Genomic DNA, 25,794 nt, shown 5'->3' on the forward strand with positions numbered 1-25,794 from the left:
CTCCCTGGAGAAAGGACAGTGAATACTGGCCACTAACCTTCTAAAAAATTGCCACGCTTTTCAGTTTTCACAGAAACCACAATATCAGTGGCTATTGTACCAGAATAGATGTGTTCCTTCTTGCTGCACCAGGATCAGAGTTTAAATCAACTTCTTTGCTTTGCAGTGTTTTTGTGTTATACCACTGTACCATTCCTAGCCCCGTCAGGCTGCTCTAGTGAGGTATTTCTGTGTGCTTGACTGATTAAGGAAATTTAAATGTTTCAGAAGATACAGTAAGATCTTAGTATCTACTTTGCATATGTGATGTCATGCACCTATCACAAAAGTTTATTGATAGTCTGTATAGTTGGCTATCTTTTTCGCACATAGTAGAAATAGAAATTCAATCCCATCTGTATCGTAAGGATGTGAGCGCATCCTACAGGAATAATATTTGTAACAAAGTTCCCTATTTGGATGAGTGTACTGATATTTTCTCAAAGCTTGTTTGTTTCTTATTTGGAGTTTGCAGATATCCCCATGAATATGCTTATTTTCCATGCTATTTGCAGGAAATGTCAACTATTTATAGCAGCATCTAGGATGCTTATATAGGCCTGAAAGTATTTACTGTTTGTTGGTGTTTTTTTAAAAAAAACACCAAACCACCCACTTCCTTATTTTCCAGTCATCCTATCAGCAAAGATAACAACATCATTATGAAGAATATTTGTACTGTTTATGTAAGGCATCCTATTTAGGTGCTGGGAACCTCCCTATTGTTGATCTTCCATTGACTTCACTAGAACATAGAGGCTTCCAATGTTAGTCAGTGAAAACATCAATGAAATACTAAATTAAATATTCTTGCCCCTAAATTTCTCTCAATTTACTGGTCATACATGATAAACTACACACAGAGAATGTAGTTTGAGAGACCACTGAAAATGGAATAGTTAACTGTTCCATTTTTTTAAATGAGCTTCCTTTCAGAAGCTGTTCAGATGAAAAGAGAAAACTCACAAAAATTAAAGGGTAATAGCAGAGGTTTGATGCAAGGATTTCAGGTCAGAAGAGCCCATCTCTAAAGAAAAAAATCAAGAAAAATATATAGGAGATAAAAGGTTAAAGGTCTTTTGTGCTACCTTTTCTCCTCTGATAGATGACAATTAATAATGTACAAGGAGAAGAGAGAGTTTGAAATCTTTGTTTTCCTTCTGACTAATGCATTCTATAGGCTGATCCGAAAGGAAGGAAATAAAGAAACCAACACTATGCTTTGAGGAGACATTAACAGAAAAAATTATAGCCCTATTATACCAGTGGTGTATTCATACAAGTAATGCAAATGCCTGTCTTTTATGTGCTGCACTACTTGTTAGTGAATATGGTGTAAATATTTTGACAGTGAGTATAAAGGGTTTTTACAGTATTTGATAGTTTGAATATAGAATGAACTTTAAAGGAGACAATTAAGGGGTATATTTTCTGCAGAGTGCATAGGGAATTAACTGTGAGCCACACTGGCAACAATAGATGTAGCACATCTGATTTTCTGTAAACCCGAAGAAAAATACCCATTATAACTGCATTACTTATTTAGATAGGATATTCATAGATTCCCAGGGGAATAAGGCACCCTTTTCCTTCAGAATTTCAGTAGATTTTTAATTGCTTTAAGGAATCTCAGCCTTAGGAAATCAAGCAAGCTTCTGAGGTCTGAGTTTTCCTTGTTCTAAGAACTGCTTTATCCTGACAGAACAGGGAGATGAATCCATATTATTAAAAAAAAAAAAAGAAAAAAAGAACCCAACAAAACAGGCCGATATGTTTTTACATATGATACTTTTCCTTGGTGAATTTCTTCTTGCATAGAGGCTCAAGATGGTCCTGTGTACTACATAAGTCTTGAAGGAGAGCTTGCTTAGGGCATGGTGCATTATCAATATGCCTCATCCTTGCCTGAAGAGATCTCTTGCCATCAGAAAAACATTATTGCTCTGGGCCTTGTTTTTTGATACATGTCTGTATGTAGCCTAGAGCATACTTTCCATACTAAGTGAAGCCCACTAGGGAGGTAGCTGAGATTCTCTGATGTGTTGTTTCCCAATTCTGCGTATGTCTTAAGTGTACCAGGATGGTCATAAGGGAAAGGAATGGTGAGGAATGGGTAATGGACTCCATTCACCTTTCAATAGCACAGATTTATCTCTATCTTAGACATGGTACTGCATGCATGGACCAGTTGGAGAGGGTCCAGAGGAGGGCCACGAAGATGATAAGAGGGCTGGAGCACCTTTCCTATGAGGACAGGCTGAAAGAGTTGGGGCTGTTCAGCCAGGAGAAGAGGAGGCTCCGGGGTGACCTTATAGTGGTCTTCCAGTACCTCAAGGGGGCCTACAAGAAAGATAGGGAGAGGCTGTTCAGGAGGGCCTGTTGTGATAGGACAAGGGGTAATGGTTTTAAAATAGAGGGAGGTAGATTCAGATTGGATATTAGGAAAAAATTTTTTACCATGAGAGTTGTAGAACACTGGAACAGGTTGCCCAGAGAGGTGGTGGATGCTCCATCCCTGGAGACGTTCAAGGCCAGGTTGGACAAGGCCCTGAGCAACCTGATCTAGTTGGAGATATCCCTGTTCCTTGCAGGGGGGTTGGACTAGATGACCTTTGAAGGTCCCTTCCAGCCCTAATCATTCTATGATTCTATGCTTTGCTCCTGAGCTCGCACAGAAGAAAAAGTGGTGAATGTGGAACAGAGGTTTCTCCAGAGACTCCCTAACCAATGTCCCTTCACTTTGCCTATGTAGCTCAGAGAGGAGGCCAGCCCATACTGACCTATGACATGGCCAGTGTATTTCAAATGTGCATTTTACCTGTTGATTTCTAAATATATTCCAGCTTTGCATGCCATTGCAGTTCTATGCAGACAAGAAGGTTTTAGTTATTTCACTCATATTTTAGGTTTTTCTTTTTGTGACCTACTGCACATCTTTTCTCTGTTATCAGCACAGAGGCCTATAGCCCCTTACTTAGTAACATTTATGGATACTGTGCTATTTACTAGGACTTAAATTAGATAACCAACATGCAGCACAGCATGAAATATCTGCGTTCTCACCAGCTGTAAGGAGGAAAAGCATTTCATAGGAACTTGGCACCCCTTGGCTCTTGGGCTCTTGCCATGACACTTGTGGCCAGGTTTTGAAAAAAATCAACAGTCATTGTGCTGTTTTTGTTGGTTGGTTTGTTGTTTTTTTTTTTTAAATGTGGCCATTTGTTTCGATGCCTAAATGGGAACAGAACTCTTTTGAAGATCTAGTCCCATGTGAGTTTATCCTGCATTAACAGCAGATGGTGAATAGCTTCAACAGCTTTGTTTCTATTACCAGCCGTCTTTGATTTACTTTCTTGCTTTGCTTTTCAGTCTTTATCGCTTCTGTTCTGAAATAGCAGAGGCAGAGCTTTTGTTATCTCTCAGCTGTAGTTTTTCTCACACAATACTATTGATCTCTTCTTTCACTATTTGTTTTGTTGCACTAGCCAAAAACGTATTGTGACTAAAAGGAAGGAGGAGAGAATGAAACATTTTTAAGAGTCACACACTGTAAGTTCCTATTGCTGCAAATATTTGTGCATGTATTTAATTGTGTATGCTACTCCTGCTGTAAATGCAAGAAAAATGACAAGGTATGACCTAGATATGTACATTATCCTTTGGCTATTTCAGTTTCAGATCAGTCCATAAACTACCATAACTGGTAACAAAGTTCTTTAAATTGTACATGACATAATTAGTCTCAAGGATAACATAAAAAGAATTAATTCTAGACATCATAGTTTTCTCGATTGTGTTTTTTCCAATGGAAAGTATGTTCAGTCAGCTTAAGAGTCCACAGGTAGACTTGCACCTGTGGGAGAGAATTGAAGAAGTCAAGCTGAGAAAGCTATTGCTTTGAGTGATGTAGAGACTGCTTTTCCTTGAGAGCATAAACTATAGCTGCTCTAGTTCTTGCACCGCAGGGAAGCAATCACTTCATCTTCCCTGCTTTTATGCTTTTGATCTTTCTGAGCGGTTGAAGGAGCTGGATTTTTCACCTTCTCTTACACAGAGCTAGTTGGTAGTGTCATGCATTCGAACATTTGTTTCAAGCCTTTACTGTCCAACCTTATTATGGAATCTAAAAAAGGTCAGATTTATTCTAAACCTTCGCTCCTCAGCTTCAGTTTTCATCTTAGCTTGTGTTTGTTCCTCATGTATATCATCCTTTGCTGTGGCCTCCAAAATCTATGACACCCTCCATTAGGATCACAGACTAGTGTTCTTACAAGCTGTTCTTGTGCTTCCTGACAGTAGTTTGTGTTAATGCTGGCATGCTAACACAGCCTGTCAGCTCTTCCTAAACCACACTAACTGCAGTTGGATTAATCTCTCTGAATTTCTGTTTACTTTTCCGATGATTTTTTGCAAGACCGATTGCCTTTATTCGTATTTTGGTCCCAAGTAGGTTGGGTCTTTACTTCCAACTACATGATATTTATTATTATAATAATGTAGGCAGAAAAACCTACGGCATGTTTTCCTCTCCTCAAACCAGAACTTTTCTATTTTGATTAAAAATACCCAAGACCCTAAAATTAGTTCCATACAAATTTATTGTAAGGCTTTTTAAGTGGTTTGTTCTGAAATTTGTTTCAGCTTTTTTGTAAGGTGAGGTGTAGTCCAACTTACGAATCTCAAATTAAGTCTCAGAGGAAATTTATTTGGAAGTTTTTGGAAAATTTGCTTGTTTATTTCCCTTTGGGAAAACATTTTATTCCAAATGGTATAGTTACAGTAGTATATCTGTCTAGCTCAGTTTTTCAGTTCTGAAAAATGGAAGGGGTTGGCTGGTGCTTAGCAAAGTGATCCTGCTAACCCTTGTGCCATTTGGTCACTATATTTCAAATTACTATTTAAATCTGCCTGCATAGTCGGACAAATATAGTCCTTTACATTATTCAGGAGTTATCTGCTAATTCCTCATCATTCCTTGTGTTTACTCATTTATTTATTGTTTACACTTCCTCTAAGTGTAATGTGTCTGTATGACCTCTAGCATGTGAATTATTCATGTAATGGTTGCCAGGAATATTTGTATTCACATGGGCTTTGATCTAATCCCATTGAAAACTAAAGAAATATTGGTATAAGGTTCTCTGTGTTTTGAATCCTGCTCCTAATTTTGATTGGTGACCTAAATCACACACTTCCCTGGTTAGATGCCTTAAATTGTATAAACAGGATGAGTCTCTTTTCTCTTCATTGATTATCTGTGAATATTCATAATTGTTCAACAAATCAATTTTGCATGAAATAGAAGGCTTTTCATAATGGTCATGAAAGCACTTTTGGCACGAATGCTCTCATTAATATTTATTCGTGCCAGTATTTGTGACGCTTTTGCTCTGTGAGTAAAACCACATGCACTAGAGTGTTTGAGATCAAGCTAATGAAAACATATGAGAAGAGAAAACATCAGCTAAGCAAACAGCTTCTATTGCAGAAGGGTAAATGAACGCTTCTGGGCTGTGTTTGTACCTGCTGGCCCTCTCATCTTAGTCGACCTCGACATATATAAATATATTGATCATTAAAGGCCAATTTATCTTTGCATACTGACATTCTTATTACACATGGTACATTAGACACTGGTAGATTACAACAGTGGACATAATATAACTTTATTTGTATAATTAAAAAAAAATTTAGACTTCTAGTATATAGTCTTGCCTTGTTGGCAAAGTTTATCAGCTTTTCTAGTTTGAATTCGTGCTTGTTATGGCATTCTCTTAGCAAATATTTATGTATTTCATCTCCTGAGTTTCACTCGAGGATGTATGTAGGATAAAGCTGAGAGAAGAGTGGGAAGCTGAAGTGTCATTGTACAATATTTCAGGATAGCATTTTCTGCTATGAGGCTGCTGTAAACTTGGAAGGCAGCATCAAGATTTCTTAGCTGTGCCCACTAAATTCATAATGGGCTCAGCAGTTCTCACGTGAGCTTAATATACTCCAAATGTTAGGATGTTTTTCCTTTTTGAAAGATTGATGGCAGTAAAAAGAACATAATTACAACAAAAATGTTAAGACTTGCCTATCATCTACAAATTATCATTACGGGCACTGTATTTAAAAATGAAGCTGTTAATTAGGAACATGTCAGTTGATGATGAGTGTCCTATGATTTGAAATAACTGTCTTCCAAACTGTTACTCGCTAAGAATGCAAAATGTTAATACATATAAGAATTGCAAAACTAGAATGTTTAAAGTGGACATGTAGATACATGTAATGTGATAGGTGCATGCAGTGAATTTGGAGGGCAGGGGACTAAAACTCAACCCAGCTTTCCATGCTTTCAAGAGGAGTTAGTTACAGCTTTGATCTTCTCCCAGTCAAAACCCCACTGCTTTTTACAGCTTGTTATAGACAACAGCAGTTTGTATACTCTGAGAGAAATTATTTGGCATGAGAGGTAGAAGATGTGTTTCAGTGGGGTAGCTAACTGCCAGCTAAATATGCTATGGTGTATTTGGCCACATGACAAGTTAAAGTGATGATACTGATGATAGATTGATTAATTTTGAGGTATTTATTTAAATGATTGATTTGCAAAGTTGTGCTTGTGTGAAAGGATTACCACTTTTGACACAGTGCTGCTTTACGCCAAGTGAAGATGTTGCCTTTTTTCTTTTTTTTCCAAGAGATTAGCAAGAATTAGAGAGAGGGGGGAAATAGCTTTCAAAGCATCAGTGGTTTCTTTTCCAGAAAATATTTCCAATTAATATCCTAACTAGCACAAATAAGAGCATCGGTGATTCTAAACCTCTTACTAGAGCCTTGGGAAACCAAAGTTTCTTGACTTCAGTTCAGACAATTTTAAATGTTCATGTAGGGGTTTCACAGATGTTGTTTATTTCTCTACAGCTGTCTCAGGAGTGAGCAGTGCCACTCTTTTTCTAGTTGTCTTGAGAACAGTATAACGTTTTTTAAAGGGTGGAGGGAGACTTTCATTGTTGCCATCACCATCCACTGAAGAATTGGACCAGTGAAAAATAAAATAACTGAGAGGCAGAGAGAAGGAGAAGGTGGTGGGGAGAGACAGTTTCTTACGAGCTGTTAACAGAATCAGGAGAGAAAAAGGGAAGAAAGCAGCTGGCTGATAATTTATTACACCATCTTTAGCAGGAAAGAGAATTAAAACAAAAAAGAACTTGGCCGTGAGCAATGTAGCATTTCTCACCTACTCAATGATATAAAGTGCTCAGAACAAAAATAAGGTCTGACAAAGAAGATAACATCACGTGGAAGCCTGCAGTGTTTTAGCTCTACTGGTGGGAGTTGAGAGCAGGTGAATGGATTGTTGAGCATGAAACTAATCGATGCCAAATTAATTTCATATCATATGCCTGACAGTGGTGGTCATTCAAACCCTAGAAATATCCTAAGAATAATGTTCACTATATAATACAACCTTTCTTTTTTTACAACTCTTTTTTTATAAACCTTCTGTTTTTATAGATGCTAAATTTTCTAGGTCACATCATTTCCTAGCAAGGCTATGTAACAGTTCTGATGCTGCTTAGAGATAGGGGTAGTTGTAACAGCATCCAGTTCCTATCTCAAAAGTTACCAGCATGGTTTAAATCTGAAATTATAGTAGAAATATTGATTATTAGAATTAGTGTAGTATTTCCTGGTAATGGAAACGTCTGTCCTTTCCTGTCTCTTTTAATGCTCTGAGCTTGTTAGTGTGGTTCATCTACATGTATTTCTAGCAGAGATTTGTCAAGGAAATAGGCATCACAATCTCTAATAAAACCTTTCATTGTATATTTAAATTAAGGCAATTTGAGAGAAGACTGGACATTTGCCTTAGCAAATAGTGTGATTTCAGAATCAGTTTTTGTGTAATTCTTGGCATGTGGCACCTGGTATTGGGATCTAGTGATACAAATTCACATAACATGCTGCTGTATCATATGGATTCATATTAGTACTATCTTTTCATTTGAACAGAGATCAAGAACTTTTAACAATTCATCTTGGAATTCTTCCAATAAAACCGTTTTTAGTTTTGCAAAGTTAAGCAATTGCCACTGTTGGCTGAACAGTTGCATGCTGGTTCTAAACAAATGCATTACTGTCTGTTTTGCCTGTCTGGTGCAAAGATGATGTAATATCCTCCAGAGAAGAGAACTGTACATCATTCAGCAGAGTCTATACATGTATGTTTGTTCTTAGTACTGAGAATATTTCAGTAGGGACCTCTGAGCCCTGCTGAGATTGAGCCCTTATCGTGTTCATCACTGCACCAAGTAAAACTGTAAAAGAAATTCATTGCCTCAAAGTAGACAAGAACTGAAAGGAGGAAAAGCTTTTCTATCTTTCCTAGCATCACACAGTGCTTTTAGGACCCAGATCTCCTCAGTCCCTTCTTGTGTCTCTCAGAGGCATAATTTTCCTTGTGAGCTTCTTTACAGCATCCCAAACTTTGGTCTTTCAAGTAGGCCCTTCTTTGTATGAATTGGTAATCCCTGGGCTATGGTTTTTATTACACTAAAACAGCGTGGCTTTTCAGTACTTGGACTCCATGGAACTCTCATTAGGACATGCGTAGGATTCTATGATGACAAGCAGTCATGTTCAAAACATGTATTGTTTTGAGAAAGTTTAGCTTCATAGAGAGTAACTTTGGAACATGTACATATATTATTTATTGACATTTGTGCCATGTTCACATTCAAGATGGCCTAATTCAAAAACTGTTCTGATTAAAGTGAGCATCTGATATTTCACAGATAATTATGAGACATAAGCTTACTGTCCTCTAGGCTTACCAGACAAATTGGAACCAGGCTCTGTAGGTGGATGGTAAGACTTGGTTCAGTTCTGGATGCAATTCTGATCAAACCTTTTACATGGAGTGTGATCAGAATAGGGTTTATCTGTTACACCCTGTTTGCAAGCAGAAGTACCAGCAAATTCAGTGTTGTGTCCTAGGATCAGAACAAAAGAGATAGATGAAGATTTTTTCCTGTTAAACTTTTTCCCTTGCTTACTCTGAAAATCTGAATTTGTGATCCTTCTTGTGCCCTGACAAATAAGTTCATCATACAGCAAAAGAATGAATTTACCTATAAAACAACTGCTTGGTGACCAGGATATGGGGAGACATTTTATTCCCTGATTGAGTTTGTTCAGAGAGGTAAGTTGTCTCACAGAGAAAACGACCAGAAGATGACAATTATGTACTGCAAGAAGCCCCAACTGATTTTGTCTTCTCTTGTCCTGGAGCAAGGTGCATAACTCATTATTGTTCATTATGAATTGTAAAGACAAGCTCACTTCTGGTCAACAAATACAATATTCAATCTTTTCTTTAGTTTGGTGCTCTGTTTAGCTCATGGCTACAGTTTTTAACTAGAGGAGACTATTACTCTGGTATTAAGTCTGAAAAGTCCCAGAAGGAAAAGACTATGATCTTTGTTTCTTGTTTTCCTCTGTGACAATGTTCTCTAGAAAAGCAAGCCTGTGAACAAGTATTCTAACATACCCATCTCTGTTAGCAGCTTTGTTAGTTGCAGGATTTGATTTCTTTGTGCTCCAATTTATCTATATGCATCCATGGATGTGTGTGTGGATGGATATACAAAAGCAGACAAATGCTTTTTCTCCTGGCACTTGCTTTATGTTCCTCCTTTAGGACCTATAAACAGTTGTAAGGCAACACAGTCAGAAGTACTGCAATACAATTGCAAATATCAGCAACATATTGCAAATACCAAATTGCAATGCCAAACCATGCCAGTCTGGTAATGATCGCTGGTACAGAATTCACTGGTCTGATAGGCCAGTAGCGTTTATGCACTTCCTTTATGCACTTCCTTTGAAAAAGCAGTAAGGATGGGAAGAAGCAATCTTAATCAAATAATTAAAAAGCATACCCCACCAGACTCCACCAAAACTCAGAAGCAAATAGCATGAACATAGTCTCCGTAGCTCTAACTCCTCCTATAAACATTTCAATCTGGAGAAGTTACACCATTTTAATTTCATTTCTGCTCTGGGTTTGTTGCATTTGATCTACTCTGACAGACTTGTTACCTGCCTAACCACAGGTTTTTTTCTTGCCAGGTATTATCAGCCGCCAGGAGGCAGAAGAATTGTTGATGAATAAATCTGAAGGAACATTCCTGGTGCGAGTCAGTGAGAAAATCTGGGGCTATGCGTTGTCTTATCGCCAGCAAAGTGGGTTCAAACACTTCCTGGTTGATGCTTCAGGAGATTTCTACAGCTTCTTGGGAGTAGATCCAAACCGACATGCAACACTGACAGATCTTATTGATTTTCACAAGGTAACACTTGCTAGGTAGAGATCAATAGCTGAGTGGAACGGATTAATAATTTAAAAAGGAACTATGTGATTCGAAACCACACTGGAAGGTAGAAGTAACCATAGTGGGGAAAAGAATATACATATATATATATATTCTACAGTAAGCCTAGCTGTAACATTTATAGTTTGTGTCTTTTGTTGCAGTGAATCAGAAGGCTTTTCCCCTTCTTTCAAAGGCTTCAGCATGTATTTTTGTCCCCTTCTAAGCAGATTCGTACACAATGCATGCCCTCCTGGGCTAAAAATGGACTAATAAGGGCTGACAGAGCTAACACTTTCTGAGCCTCTTTGCTGTGCAAAATTGGATTGGAAATGCTATAGAAAGGTCTTTCTATGAAATTTCAGCATTTTTCGACCTTTGATGTGATGGCTGTAACATGCAAAAGCAAAGGAGTGAGCCCCTGCAGTACAAAAGGGAACATGGAGCAGTTCTTTTTTAGGGATGTGCTAAGGGTCGTTCCTTATTATCCAAAATAATCTTACAAGAGTAATTTACTACTCTTTGACTTTAGATGGGTTTGAGTTACTTTGCCTCTAACTTTTGTTTCTTGTTGCCAGGCTGTGACTAAACAGTGGCACTGTTTCTGATAACGTAGGTTGTTTTCATCATCTTGCATCTCTCCCCATCTTCATCATTTTTAATTCTGCTTTTTTCTTATCCACCTTTACAATTCTCTTCATACTTTTTTCTCGTTCCCTTTCTTTTTTTTTGTCCTTTTCTCACTCTTATCTCAAACTAATTCTATTAATTTTTTGCTCCTCCTTTTCTTCACAGATGTTAATTTTTTCAGAATTCAGTCTCACAGAAACTAAGCAGAGATTATTTTTCTTCTAATTTCTCTTTTAAATCTTTCTTTTATTTCAGCTAGTTTGCAACATATCTTCAGTCAAACCTGCACACTGTTTCTTCCAGATATAATCCTTTCTTTTCAATTGTTATTAGCAGTACAGTAGAGGTAAATTATTTTGGATTTTATTGGCTTAACAAAACAAAGTTGAGTTTCTTGGAATTTACATTGCATGAAGGAACAGAGATTATAATGTGATATTGATCCATAGACATTCACTTCCTAAATAGGATTTTTAAGTCTCAAAACAAAAAAATAATAAAGCAAGGGCAGAACATCCCAAACTCATAGGTTCACTGAAAATGATTAATTTGTTCTGAAATTCACCCTCACCTTCTTTCTCCCATCTTAGCTACTGGCATGTGTGCACACTGAGGTGGCTTTATTTTAAGATCAAATAAAAAGTTAAGACAAATGAGATTTGCCTTAGTCTCCCCTCACAAATCACTATGACATTATATTTCCACAAATTATATTTCCACATGGGAGGATAGTAGGTGTCGCATTTCACCAAAACATACCTCCTCCCCTAATTTGATGAATTTGATGAAATTCCCTCTCAATGGCCACCTTGGAAGCCAACCCCCCTTCCCCCCCCCCCCCCCCCAGCCTTCTTCCTCCTGTTTTCCTTCCAGTTTTTATTGCCGAGCATGCCATTATATGGTATGGAATATCCTTTTGGCCGGTTTGGGTTAACCAACTTCTCACTTATCTCCAACGTACTCATTGCCAGTAGGGGTTGAGTGGGGAAAAGAGAAAGCCTTGATGCTGTGCAAGCACTGATCAGCAATGGCCAAAACATTAGTGTGTTATCAACACTGTTTTAGCCCCAAATGCAAAACACACCACCATACAGACTGCTGTGAAAAATATTAACTCCATCCCAGCCACACCCAGTACAACTGGAAGGAGTCTAACCAGAGCCTTGTCAGGGAAAGAAAGTCATACTTACAACACCTTTGACTAAAGTAGTATCACTTGTGCTCCTGGAGAGGGATGATGATGATAACCAATTCCAACCATCTCTGTGCTAGCTATGTTCATGTATTTTCATCACAGCTCATCCTAGGCAATCACTGTACTGGAACCACATCTATTTACAGACAGCTGTAGGGCACTTTTCAGAAGTAGAATGGCTTTTAGTTCCTGACATTTTTTTAAAACAAGTTTCCTTAGCTGTCCCCTGATAATAGTTAATAGCTCCCCCTGTAGTACGCCTATCGGAGAAACTGGTTCACCTTTAATGTCACCACACCATTTTCTTTTAACTGTCTAGCTTAATAGCTATATTAAAACTGATCTCTTTGACAATCACTTCAGGAGGCATCTTATCCTGTCTCTCACATGGTTTTCTTCGAAGCTTTTCTGCCTGCCCTTTCTGGTGAAGTACATTGTCAAGTGTCCCAAAGCCTTCTGGTAACCAACTGTGTAATCTTTACGTAAATGTTTGTGCTGTGGGCATGCTTTCTCTTGTGACTGCTGCTATATTGTTTGGAACAGTTGCTGCTTCCTCAACTATTTTTGGCAAGAGTATACTTCTGCTCCCCAAAAGTTGCATGGACTTCTCTTTGAGGGTCCTTTTCACTTTCAGTCAAAATAAGCAGGGCTGGCATAACTGGCATAACTACTTTTTTAGTTGCTTATATTTATTTATGTAAAACTGCTTCATTTTGATTTAATAAAAATTAAGAAGTCGTCACTCAAGCAACTCAGCTGACAGATACAAGGGGGTGGTAACCATGAGCTGGAATAAAAAACTTACAGAAGAGGGTGTGACTGTGCATTTTCTCTTATTACTATATGTATTGAAATACTGGGTGGAAAGCAGTAATAACATATCCAAGATAATTGCTAAATCTTTGCATTTACTTCCTCATAACCTTCTCAAATGAATTTAATTTGAGTAGTAATTTCTTGAACTTATTCTCAGTCTGATGTAGTGACTGGGAAGGAACCACAACTGGGAGCCTGCTTGTGTGTTGAGGAAATCAGGCACCAAATTTCCATTGAATTTCTATAGCAAGTTTTGAAAAGGTAATCAGTCAGAAAGCTGTTACTGTTGTGTGTGAGCACTCGACATTGAGCTCTAGCTCAATCTGCCTGGAAAAGCTTCTTTGGTCCTAATGACTATGGAAGCAGCATAGTAGGACTGGCATATGTCTGTTAAATTAACCCTTGGAAACATCCTTTGTAGGCATCTGTAGCTGTATGTCTTAAGTAACATAGCAACTTACAGGTAGTAGAAATCACAGACTTTTTTGTACACCAACTGTTTGATTTCACTATTTGATACTAGTTCAAGTTACTACTCTCATAAGTATGAGATAAACAAAGCATGAAGAAAATGAATAGTTAATAGAATCCCTCTGCTGGTCTCTACTTATTTTATCAAGCATTTATTCATAATTGGTGACCCATTACAGTGGAGTGATGGTCTTTATTGCTATCAGTTTCTTTATTTTGAAGACAGGGAAAGGCTTAGACATCTATGAGTGATATTTTAACTGGTTTTATCTTTCTAGGAAGAAATCATCACATCCTCGGGTGGGGAGCTACTACTGGAGCCATGTGGACAGCAGAAGAATCCACCAGACTACAGCCCTTTGTTTGAATAACATCCAGGACTAAGGAATGCGTTCTGGATAGCTGTAGTAACAGATAGCTACAAAAGTAAACGCTGACAAGTAGTTAATAAACTTCCAGAGCCACTGGTCTTGTGGCCAAAAAGTATCCTCATTAGAAGGCCCAAAATATTTCTGATTTGCATCTGAATCATCATCATATTGCTAAAATTTTAAAGGTGAGAAATTACTGGCACATTATAAACGAGGAGTATTCCCAGAAATTTTTCAAGGAGTTGTGGCCAATTGCACTGAACGCTAAGTTCCTATCTTAATTTCCTTGATATCTGAGATGGAAAATGCAAAATGTAGCAAGATGTATGGGTGGGAACTATTCACAGAGTATTGTATGAAGTACCAATATTGGTGAACAGATTCTTTTTTCCAAAGCAAGGTTTGTCAGTTTCCGTTGGCAATCTCATTACTCAGTGGTGCGCTTTTGATAACAAGAGAAGCAGTCTTAAAACGTCCTTTTGCAGTTTGTGGTTGCGTCAATGGTTAGGTGTAGCTGGAAACTTGCCATTGTGCTTTTGAATTCAGGCCTACAACATTCACCACAGCAGAGACAGAATAAGGTCATTCACATTTTATTTACAATTTCATGCAGTCCAACAGCCTTGGAAAGAATTTTACTCCTGCACAGGAAGTGGTCAGTTTATTCTAAACTAGTTTTTTCTAATGAAAGCAGTTTGATTTGCAGCAACAACTCTCACTGGCTTTGTCATGTTTTCTGCTTTCTGATGTGCAAGATACATGTTGGAGATTCCTAGCTTCACTTTGCTATAGGAAGGGTATTTTCCTTAGCTGAGCTAGGAGTGAAGGTTTATCCACAGAAAAGGTACAAATAATTACATTATCATCATGCTATTTCATGTTTAAAAAAAGATGGACTCAATATGTTCTTGATCCATTTGTTATACATACTAGACCCTATGTAAGTAGACCTGTAGCCTATATCTATGAAGCAGCTGCTTAGTATTTGGACTGTAAAAAAAATCTCATCGCAGTAGTTAATTTGCCCTCCTGAAATTTGTGTCTTAGCAGTGCTTGCACTCTGGGCTGTCACATGGTGCAGATGTAGTCCTGCATTGTTTCACTGGTAAACTGGATACTACTGAGGCAGCCAACTGAGGAATGGAGTGAGAGAGTTGTGCTCCTATTCCCATGAACAGCCAGATGGAAACTTCTGGATGTCAAAATGTTCTTTCCAGTTCCAAACATTCATTTTGCAGAGCAGTATTTCAAATAACAGTTGTGACAGTTTTGCACGCAACTGATTTGTTTCAAGAGTGAAGTGGGACATGAAGGAAGTAGTTGTGTACCTATTGGTTAGGCTCATAGTCATGCCTTTACTAGGCAGGTTCTCAGTACTTTTTTCATATGTGACATGTATTTTGAGATGTGAAGTGGACCAATGTGTATGTGTTACTCTACCTCCATGGTTGATTTTTTCCTGGGAATCCCTGAACACACAGGAAAAAGCACACTGAATGTACTTCTCTATGCTGCTGCTTTGGGCAGTCTCTGATTTCCTATGTGGTTCTCTCCCAAATCCCAGTGTAGACTTCCCTCCTGAACGCCATGTAAATCCATCTCTCCTCAAATAGTCATTTCTCTTGACTCACTGTTACCTTCTATACTTTGTCTGGCCTAGCTGTTAAGCTCGTCTAGGAAAAGAAACTTGTCCAAGCTTAATAAGGCACAGTATATGTTTAAGGTGCTACAATAATAATTAATACCTGTGGTAATAATAGCAACATTTTTTTCATAATTAGTTCTACAGGTAGCCTGTGTTAAAGTACAAATTTTTGCACTCTAGCTTCATTGTTGTTCAGGAAAATTTTCTTTTGTTAACAGTGCTTTTTGTGTGATTTAATCCATCGATGTTTGTGATCCGTTAAAAGAAAATTCTAATGAACTTTCTGCAGAGACTTAGCTGGACAGGTTCTGTATTGATCACTTGGGGACACTGGCTCAGAAGGTCTTAAATAGTTACTGTTAGCATCTCATAACAAAGCAAATCAGGACACAGCAAATAAGCAATGCTGATTAGCTGGAGCAGCCATTCTTAGCGCACAGTGCTCAGAGGGCAGCTGGGCCTTTCACAGCAAGTAGGCGTACAGAGGTAGGACATTCTTTAGCTATGTGTCTGATCCCTTGAGAAACAAAATGACTTGGCAGCTAGACAAAAGGTCAAGATACCGGTGGTCTTGGAATTTTGTTGAAGTGTGGTCCTCTGCAGTCACCAGGGACTGGATTCTCGAAATGGAATACAGCTCTGCAATTCTGAACATAGTAACACTTACGTAGACCTCTAGTAGGATCTATAGTCTCCATTAAATGAGAAGCCTGTTATGTGTGATCTGGGATCAGAATAGACCTGGTACAAGTATATGCATACATTAAATCCAGCTACCAGAATGCGGAGCTCAGTGCACTGTAATTCACTGTGCTTCAAGTATAGACTCTGTAAAATAATCACAGAGTACATTGCTTTTTTTCCAATAGAACATTCACTAAGTGCAATCTACCTCCTCCAAAGAGCCCCAGTATCTACCAGCTGCTTCTCTGAGAAACTAGGTCTGCACTTGCTCCCTCTATATAGGCATCTCAAGAACCACCTCAGCCTCAGGTTATTCACAGCTGCATGTGTTCCATCACAGAACTGGACCCCTACTTTAATGGAGAATGGAAAGGGACCTTTTAAAGTTAAAAAACGTAGGTATCCCTAAACTTACCTCTGAGGCCAGAGCAGCAGCTGGCTGCTTAGGACTGAGGGTCCAAAGGTGGTACTCAGTAATTAAGGTGGTACTTAGACACCTAGACATCTTTGCAGGCTGGTGTTTTGCCTTTATGAACTGTAAAAAAAAAAAAAAGGCATAAAATTCTCTTCCAATTGGAAAAGGTGCTAGGCATGCTAGGAAAGAAGACATGCAAGGTTTTCGGAAGATTACTCAACCCATTGTACACAATTTTGGGAATGCTTATAGACAGAATATTGAAGAACTTGTTCCATAAGGAATTCACATTCAGAGACTGATAATAATACAGCTATTTATTTCCAGTGACACAGTTCCCAGCAACTGCTTGCATTTTGTTTAGCTGGTAAGAAGGCTTGGAAATATTAGCTCTTTAGTTTATGTGTCCTTTTGTGATGTAATTAATATCACAATAGCATCATTATTTTCACTTCGGAGCACATTTCCCACTTCAATTTTCTAAATATTTCTGTGTTCCATCCATTTCTCATTCTAGGTTTTACCTGGCTTTAAAATAAATCCCTTGTAAGTTCCCCTGCAAATGAAATTACTTCGAAAACTGCAATTTCATCTGAGAGTTTTATTATGCTATAAAATGTCAGAATTCTCAAGTAAAGGAATTGCTTTTTTTTTTTCTATAGCCCCACAGAAATAATGAAAAATAGCCAGACAATTCATAAAGTTACCAGGAAAGAAAAACTCAACAATACATAACCAGAAGCAGCAGCAATAAAATACAGTGCAACTTAACTGAAGATAAATTTTGAAGGAAACAAAAGGAGATCATAGCAAGCAGAAATTAAGAAGAACAGAAGCTTTCCTGGTAGAGATGTACAGCTGCTGCCAATACCCTTGAGGGCTGTGGGCAAAATACAAGCATGGAGATGTTTTCTAAGCTAACAAATGCTTCTTGCTTTTTGTTACCTTCCATAAAATAAACGAACTATGAAAAGGTAACCAGTTAGTAGGAAGAATAGAAGAGAAAGCAGTGAAGGAGTAAATACGGAAAATGAAGAAAATAAGAAAGGGGAAAATGTGCTTATGACATTGTTTTGAGAGCATTTTGGATTTTTGCTACTCTGGGAGGAAGACCGGGCACTGCTACCTCCCTTTCACTCTGCAAGTCTCCACGATTTCAGCTTTGAGCTAAATCCACCTTGTAGTTATATTTTACACTCTCAGTCTGTAACAGTTGGGCTGGTCCATACTGCAGCCCTGAATGCTGCATCTGCTTCATGCTGTCTGCCTCTACGTTTAGTGCTGTCTGAAGCTGTTCATCACAGTATACAAAATCTTTTTAGTGCTGCAGTTTCATTGTCTGGAGTGGCTAGCTTTATTCTATTACACGGTGACCTTCAAGTCTTGCTTTCTGATCTGTTTTTCTGGTGGTAGCTATTGTTGAGTCATTAGAGGTGCATGTTATGGATTTTCATTATAAGATTTCCTGTCAATATTTCTTGTCAATGAGACCACTGAGAAAACACTGAGACATCTATTATGGTAATTCTGTTTCATAAGGAAAAATGCTACAGCATAAGGAAAACTTTTAAACTTTTAAATAAATTGAACTTTTCTTCATATTTGTTCCACAGCGATAAAATATGGCACATGAGGTCCCAAGCTTGTTTGCATGTACCTTTGAAAAAGAAGCTCTTAAGGATTTGTTCCTGCTCCTTCCTGGACCCACTGATGCATCTGTTCTTTCTAATTTTGTTTTCATCTGGTATTGTACATAGACATCTCCAATTTAATACTGCTCTCTTCTCTAAAAGAGAACAAAAACCAAGCAAAGAAATCGACAGCAGTCATGGATAAGATTTTCAAGGCTACTCAAAGAATGTAGATGCCAGTCTATTACCTCTTATAATTACTGTAATGAAATAATGATGTAGTATGAGTATTTAAATACTAGTTTTATAAAAGAATAATCCAGGGTGACTATTAAGTACTAAATCCCTATTGTGCTGAACAATTACTGCACAAAAGAAGATAGCTCATGCCTCAAGGAACAGGTATCTAAAAATTTCATTTATAACAGATTATTTTCAGACTTACTGAGTTGAAACTGTTTCCAAAGACCAGATTCAGCGTGAGAATTTCCACTAGATTTCAATGACTTTGAATCAAATTAATAAAACCTATTTCTTTGCTGAAGTGAGCCAAGATTAATACACTGACTGCAGTAAAACAATTCAGTTTTGTATGAACTAGGGATCCACTTCTGCTCATTTTTCCCTCCAACTCCCTGCAGACCTGAATATAGAGCATTAATGGAGTTACACTACATTTCACTGCAGTCTAAATTCTTCTCTTTACATAATGCCACAATGCAAACCTGGTCTGAGGTGAAATGTGGTAGTTCACAGTGGGAAGGATTTTCCTCTTCCTTTGTATGAATAAATTTGTTTGTGTAATTTACAGGTTGGAGTTTATTTTTCAGTTATTTTCCTGGACTGACTTTCTTTTCTGTTTTATTATGCCTTTGCTTTAAGATTCCTTTTTTCCTTCCCAAGAGGGGCTAGGGTTAGTGACCTCTGTGAAGTAATAACATGTCCCTGGCAGGGCTATCAATTGCAGAATGAGGTGTTTGCACTTGACCAGAGATTTGATTTATGTGTCCTGAGATGAATCTTCTGGATACATACTGTCTGATGATAATGATGCGTAATTGATTTTTAAGCTAATTTCTCACCATGCAAGTGCTACGTGAAATCTTCTCTTCAAATATTTGTTTACTGCTAGTGATTAGTCCTGTAGCTTGTATATTTACATTATGACCCGTAGCTAATGCAAATTTTCTACTAGGCTGGAGCTTTCAATGAGTTTGGTTTCTTCTCTCTTGGAATTTCTTCCAGTAGTTTTAAATGAAAGTAACATAATTTTATGGTATCTTTATTAAGTACCGATAAATTATTTTTCTTACAGAGGAGAAATAACTTCAAAAGAGATTGGACATTTAGTTTGGTCCTGATTGTGTTCGTTTGATCTATGCACAAAGAAAACACTTAGCATGTTAATGTCTCCTTTAAGGTTTAGCTGCCATTTCTCTCCTGTTCTCAGTTTTAATGAGAACTGTAAGTGAGAGAAAGTTAAATGCTCACGAGCATTGGAGAGAAAAGAGAGGAGGTAGGACTGTCTGATTTCATATAATTTTACATATAACAGCAGGCAATGTCTTGAATTAAGTATTTCCTGAGATGCAATGTTTTTCCTTCTTAGTGTTCAGAGGATCTACACAAACCTATCATTACTACCTCCCTCTTACACAAGAGCAAGAGGAAGGTATCTGTACTGAGTGTGAAAAGGCCGCAAATAGAGTTGAATGAGTAATATTACAGTGCTTCAGGAATGGTACAGAAATAGTGTAGATCAAGAACATGGTAAAGACATATTTTGTATATAGGTGTGTAGAGCTAGGAGTGATTGTAAATTCTCTTTTGGTAGAAGGTAATTCTTTTAATTATACAATTGTCATTAACAGTCAATGCATGCAAAGACATGGCCAATCTTAATGCACTTCCTATTCCACAGATTCATAGAACATAGATGGCCTGAAAGGAAAATCAGAAATACTTGTCTTAGACATCTATTATTGTATGATTTGGGGCAGAGCATTTTAAAATGCATATTATGCATTGCTATCAGAATTTGAGAATTTAGAAGCTAAACACTGCTTACCTCGTAAAGCATAGTGAACTTCTCAATGTAATTTTTATAGCACTTAAAAAGTCAATGAAGAATAAAGCTATGCCCAGTTATACCCCTCTCCTGTAGGAAATGTTGTCAATATTGTAAACAAGAAAAGTCTTCTCATCTAGGAGTTTAAGCTTTAAAATGGAGTTAAATGTTACAGCAAATAACTTCAGAGCTATACACTGAACACTGCTCTCCAATTAGTAAGATAGCCTGTTGCACTTTGGTTTTGGTTCTCAAACTCGTCTTGCTTGTGATAGCCTGATGCTAATGAGAAATATGTTTTTAGTAAGTCATTCAAATCCAACTTTATGGAAGATTTATTAAGGTGTATGTTTCATTATCATTTTTTACCATTAACATTTTCTCTTAGGGAATCCCAGAAAAAAAAAATAAATTCTAAGAGCAACGACTAAATGCATACACTTCTGGTCTGACTACTGGACAGTATTTTGTTACCTTTTATATGCCGTACTAACAGCAGGCTCGTCCGTTCATTTTGAATTTCAGTATGCGATGTGCTACATTGGAACCTATCTACATTTTTTAATAACAAAACAATAAACAGCTGTGCATGTGAGCAAACTGTTCTATGGCATGAAAACATTCACCTGATTCCAATGCTGAGGCCCTACAACATCCACTGGAGTTCATGTGGCAATTTTTAGTTGATGAGTATGAGAATTATTTATAAGGACTGCCCATCACTTTTCACTTCCCACAGAAAGAAATCGAGCTACTCTAAGATCTTCCACTGACATTTTTTAATGGAGAAACATTCTGTTTTCTAATGCAAAGCTTCATGAAATTGTTTCAATTTTTTAGAATAAAAAAGATTAAAAGAATCTAAAGGCTTTTTTAATTGCAGAAAATATGAAAAGTATGCACAAATTTTAACACAAAGAAATTGTATTTTTTTATTCAGCCCTAAAAGGAAATGTGCTGCATTAGGCTCCAAAGTCAATACAGATATTCAATGTTTTTGACATTTCATCAGATACCCATTCTCTCCCTTAATGCTAGTTTCCTTTTAAGGGAGAATGGAAATACCCAGGGAACAGTTATTCAAAATGTCAAGCCCATTAAATATCTAATTTGACAACTGAAATAAATTTATGAAGGTTTAAATAGGACCCCAGATAATGTTTTCTCCAGAAGAAATCAAGCTAGCAAGGTGGATGAGTTCAGAAAAAAGGACTGATGTATATCGTTCACAATTTTGAATATTTTGTGTTATATGCTTGAATCCTTACAGTATCATTTCCATTTACATGCTACTAAAAATTGTGAGCACTGAAAAATAATAAATTTAAATGGAATAATAAATAACATAATGGAAATTAAGTCTACTATTCCAGTTTCTCTGAAAAAAGCTAATTCTATCAGCACTATGGTTATGTAAAAGACTAAACCTATTCATGAACTTTTGCAGGAAAAAGGATCTAATTTTCCATGTTGTCATTGTGACTAATCACAACAGAAATCTCCTCCTGGATTAAGGTCTCTGATTAAGAAGGACAAAGTTCTGACTACACGTTCAAATACCAAATGGAAACATTTGAAATGAACCAGTTGCATGCAAATGTGAAATGTCCCGCAGAACAGACATTGTCATGTAGCAAAAATGAATAACTTGGACTCCAGTTGTTCACCTTAAACTGGACTAGAAATGTTGACTTTATCCAGAGTTCCAGGTCAGTGTGGTGTCAGCTCCTCTGTCAAAGATCACTGGTTATTTGAGGAGACGTGGAGTCAGGAGAGAGTGCGAAAACTTTTGAAACCTTGAAATATTTCCATGATAGGAAAAAAAATACTTCCCCCTCCCCACCCCAGATAAGGGTCAGTTTGCAAAGCAAAAAAAGGAGGTGAGTAGACATTTAGACAATTAGTTGAAGTTAACGAGAAGAAAGTAGGGAATAAGGATTTCACAGCCAGGTCATTTTTTATTCATTCTGTTCTACAGCACTGCACATACAGTTGTGAAGTGCTAACCCATCTGTTCTCGGAAGTTGTTCAAAATCCAATGGACTAAAAATATTCTGTCTGCCAAGGAGACAGTCAAGGTGATTTGAAAAGGCTTGGATGCTTTTACTTTGGGCCACAGTCTGCAGATAAATTAAGAGGCATCAGGGCTTTTTTTTCCCCCTCTTCTCTTCCCTCAGACCCATTAATAATGAACTAAATTCACAACAACCAAGGAGAAACCTGCCTGCTGGCTAATATTCTGTTTGTAATACTGTGTCTGCACCTGCCCACGGTGCTAAAATTCATTTCAAGTTACACTTAGTAATTGATGATCACTTGCCATATCCCTTTATAAAGCTTTTTTATCAATGTCTTTGGTGGTTCGTTTTGTATCAGCAGCAAATCAATGAAATTTTAATGGAACGGAGCGCTCTACTTGAGACTGAATTAATGTTGCTTTACCTGTTTCAATATCAAGTGAAGTTTTCAAAGGATAATAGTTTTTTTCAGATTTTTTTCTTTGATAACTTTGTTTCTGCACAATGGTGGCATCCTTGTGATTAGCTGTAATAAAAAATGAACTTAGTTTAATATTAGCAGTGTGCCTTGAGAGACACCGGAAAGATGGAGGGGTTTGGAGCTGCTGGCTGGATCCTTTTAAACGTAAATGCCCCAGAGATGTAGCAGGGAACACCATAACTCCTAGAATACTAGCTGGGGAGTCAGGGAGGAGCTGAAATGGTTTAAAAACCTCCAAGGTAATGCAGTAATTAACCACGCACAAAGAAGTACAACAAGGTCATGAACTGAGCTCCCTTCTTTAAAACTGCGTGAGGAGGTGGTTGCATTGTCAGAATAATCCCACGGCGCTCCAGGAATAGTACCGACCGCTGCACCCGCCTCAGCACAGACTGCCAAGTGCAAACGCCTTGGCCGTGAACTGGGCACAGAGGGAGAGCTGGGGCTTTCGGGGCAGGAATCCCGCCAGTCCGCGTCTGTCACAAATTAAGGAACCGAAGGATCTTGAGAAGCTCCAACAGCCCTTACATTGTCTCAGAGCCATCTCTAGAGCAAAGCGATTGAACTATTTTATGCCCTTGTAGAAATGATTTCTTTGTGATGCTCTAAACCATATGAACGAATTATGTGCTATTTCACTTTTTTTTTTTTGCTACTTCAGATGACTAAAAAGCATACAACAAACAAAAGAAATTTACTTCCCCTCAAGCTTAGACAGACTAGGAGGAAATAGAAACCTTTTAGCTTAAGTTAAAACCTTCCTGCAAATCGGATCTTTCCATAGGTGATAGGCTCCCGCGCATTTTTTTTTTTTTTTGGAACAATTCGGGTTTCACGTGCTACAGCGCCTCTGCGCGCGGACCAGCGCGGACCGGCCCCGCGCGCACTGCGCGCGGCTGCCGCCTCCCGCCGCCGAAAAGCGCGGGACGGCGGCGCTCCCTCCCGCGGCGCTCCCTCTTCCCTCCGGCCGGGAGCGCTCCGCACGCAGCAGCCGGACGGCACGAGCGCGTGCCGCAAAACGCCGCTGGATTTCAGCCTTGCCAGAAGGAGACTGTCAGCCTTCCTGCCTCAAATCTGGTAGTTGTAAAAACAAGCAAAACGGCGCTTTGCAAATGAGAGGAAAAAAAAAAAAGAGATAAGTATCAAACAAACAACGCTGCTTGCTTTGCGTTGGATAAAATTCATTTAATTGATCTTAGATTCACCTGAACTGGTCTGGGTGCATCGCCTGGCCTTGTTTTCCGCACCAGTTTTGACAGACTTCCTCGTTTTTCCCTGGCGCCCCCCGGCCCGTCCCGGATCCCGGCCCCGGCCCGGCCGCCTTTGGGAGGAGCGCGGCGGTGGCGCCGCTGCGGTGGGGCCAGAGCCCGCGGCTGCCGCGGCGGCGGAGTTGGAGGCGGGATGGGGCCGTCGTGGCGTATTTTGCTCATCAGTGCTACAGAGCGAAGGCTCAGAGGTCGAGGACTTAATCTCGCAGCTTTACCGGAGGAAACTTTCAACAGCTGTTTTAATCTGCCAAACGTCTCCTAAATCCTATCAGAACCAGGGGCCCAAAATGCAGGACTGATAAAAACCTTTTTCATGGGTTGATTCCTCTCAGGCCGAACCTAGCAGGTAATTTACAGATTGATAAGATAAAAAGTGGCAGTAGGAAATACACAGAAGGATGCCAAGCTATCCTGGTTTAAGGACTCTTCATCTGCTGAAGAGCACTTAACTGTGCTACTTATGGCTGGACAACAGAAATGGGAAGATCATAAGGAAGGAAGATGCTATATTGCTTCCGAAGGCGATGGGAAGGAGCCCTCTTCTGCAGTAATATTCACCTGGTGGAGGCAGGCTGGTAGGTAAGATGCATTTTTTTGTTGCTGTTTAGCTTAGCTTCCCAGAATTGCCAGGGTAATGGTACTGGAATGCAGGAAAGTTACTAGCTGATTTTTGAAATAGGAAAACTGACAGTGATTGCTAAGGAGGTTAGTGTTCACTGGCCCAATTTGTTAACCAACTCCAAAGTTCAAGTCCCATCTAGAAATAACCTAAAGGAAAAAATAGTCCAACATGTTTGTATCTCTGTGAATCACTAAAAGAAAATCGAATGTTAGTTCAATATTGAGGAAACGTACAAAAATGTGAATGTTCTCCAATGTTTCCAACGGGTGTTGGATCAAGCCTTGAATGCAAAAGAAGATAAATCTGCCTTCTCACCTTCACAGTCACAGCTGGAACACAAATTTTCAAGGCAGCTTGTGTTTCCCTTAGTGGAACTGTTTCTATTCAACGACATAAAGTGAAACTGTAAATTTAAATCTTATCGCTAACACCTTTCTCCATATAGCACTAAACACGATTTCAGATACAGGAGAGGGAAAACTGTCTGAAGACTTAGGAACGTCAAAATAAGAAATGTCTAAAATAGAATTGTTGTGGTAGAGAAAGTAGAGTGGCAAACAGCTATGTTCTGGTTGGTTTGATGTGCTTTGATACTGTCTGCAAACTTCAAAAAACGGGGACTCTTTAATACATACTGAAATAATGCTCAGTAATGTAATGTAATAAAACTTCTGCATAATAAGGATTGTTGTAAATAGCTACCAAGAATACAATGATGCCTTTTTTTCACAATGAAATTATTCTGGATTGATGTCTCTTTTGAAGTAATCTCAATACACATCATTTTGCTACAGAAAAACAAGCAAGAGAACATCTAAACAAAGTTAATGTTTTCTTAAACAGTTCAGTTGAAATATTTACGCTTATTTAATATTTTGTGGGTATTTTCCATGGTAATTTAATTTTCAACAAACTAAGGAGTCAAATAGAGAAGATAAAATGTAGACATATGATATTGTAATTTTAGTTGATTAGAAGCAGCAGGTAACAGATGAAGAATCTCTTGCCCTCATTCTGCACAGCACAACACTGGATTTAAGAACCACTTCATGACATGAAAGAAAGGAAGCTGCTTT

At 38.3% G+C, this 25,794-nt stretch overlaps 1 protein-coding gene across 1 annotated transcript in view; it reads left to right on the top strand.

Moving 5' to 3' along the window:
• Positions 1-13,886, top strand: part of SH2D4B (SH2 domain containing 4B) — a 65,681-nt gene extending 51,795 nt beyond the window's left edge. Inside the window, exons 7-8 of the mRNA XM_009979942.2 lie at positions 10,162-10,382; positions 13,794-13,886. Of these exons, the coding sequence (XP_009978244.2) occupies positions 10,162-10,382; positions 13,794-13,886 (314 nt within the window). The remainder of the gene's footprint in view (positions 1-10,161; positions 10,383-13,793) is intronic.
• The last annotated feature ends 11,908 nt before the right edge of the window (positions 13,887-25,794 follow it).

This window comes from Tauraco erythrolophus, chromosome 9, assembly GCF_009769465.1.
Source record: "Tauraco erythrolophus isolate bTauEry1 chromosome 9, bTauEry1.pri, whole genome shotgun sequence".
In the NCBI taxonomy this organism is placed as follows: Eukaryota; Metazoa; Chordata; class Aves; order Musophagiformes; family Musophagidae; genus Tauraco; species Tauraco erythrolophus.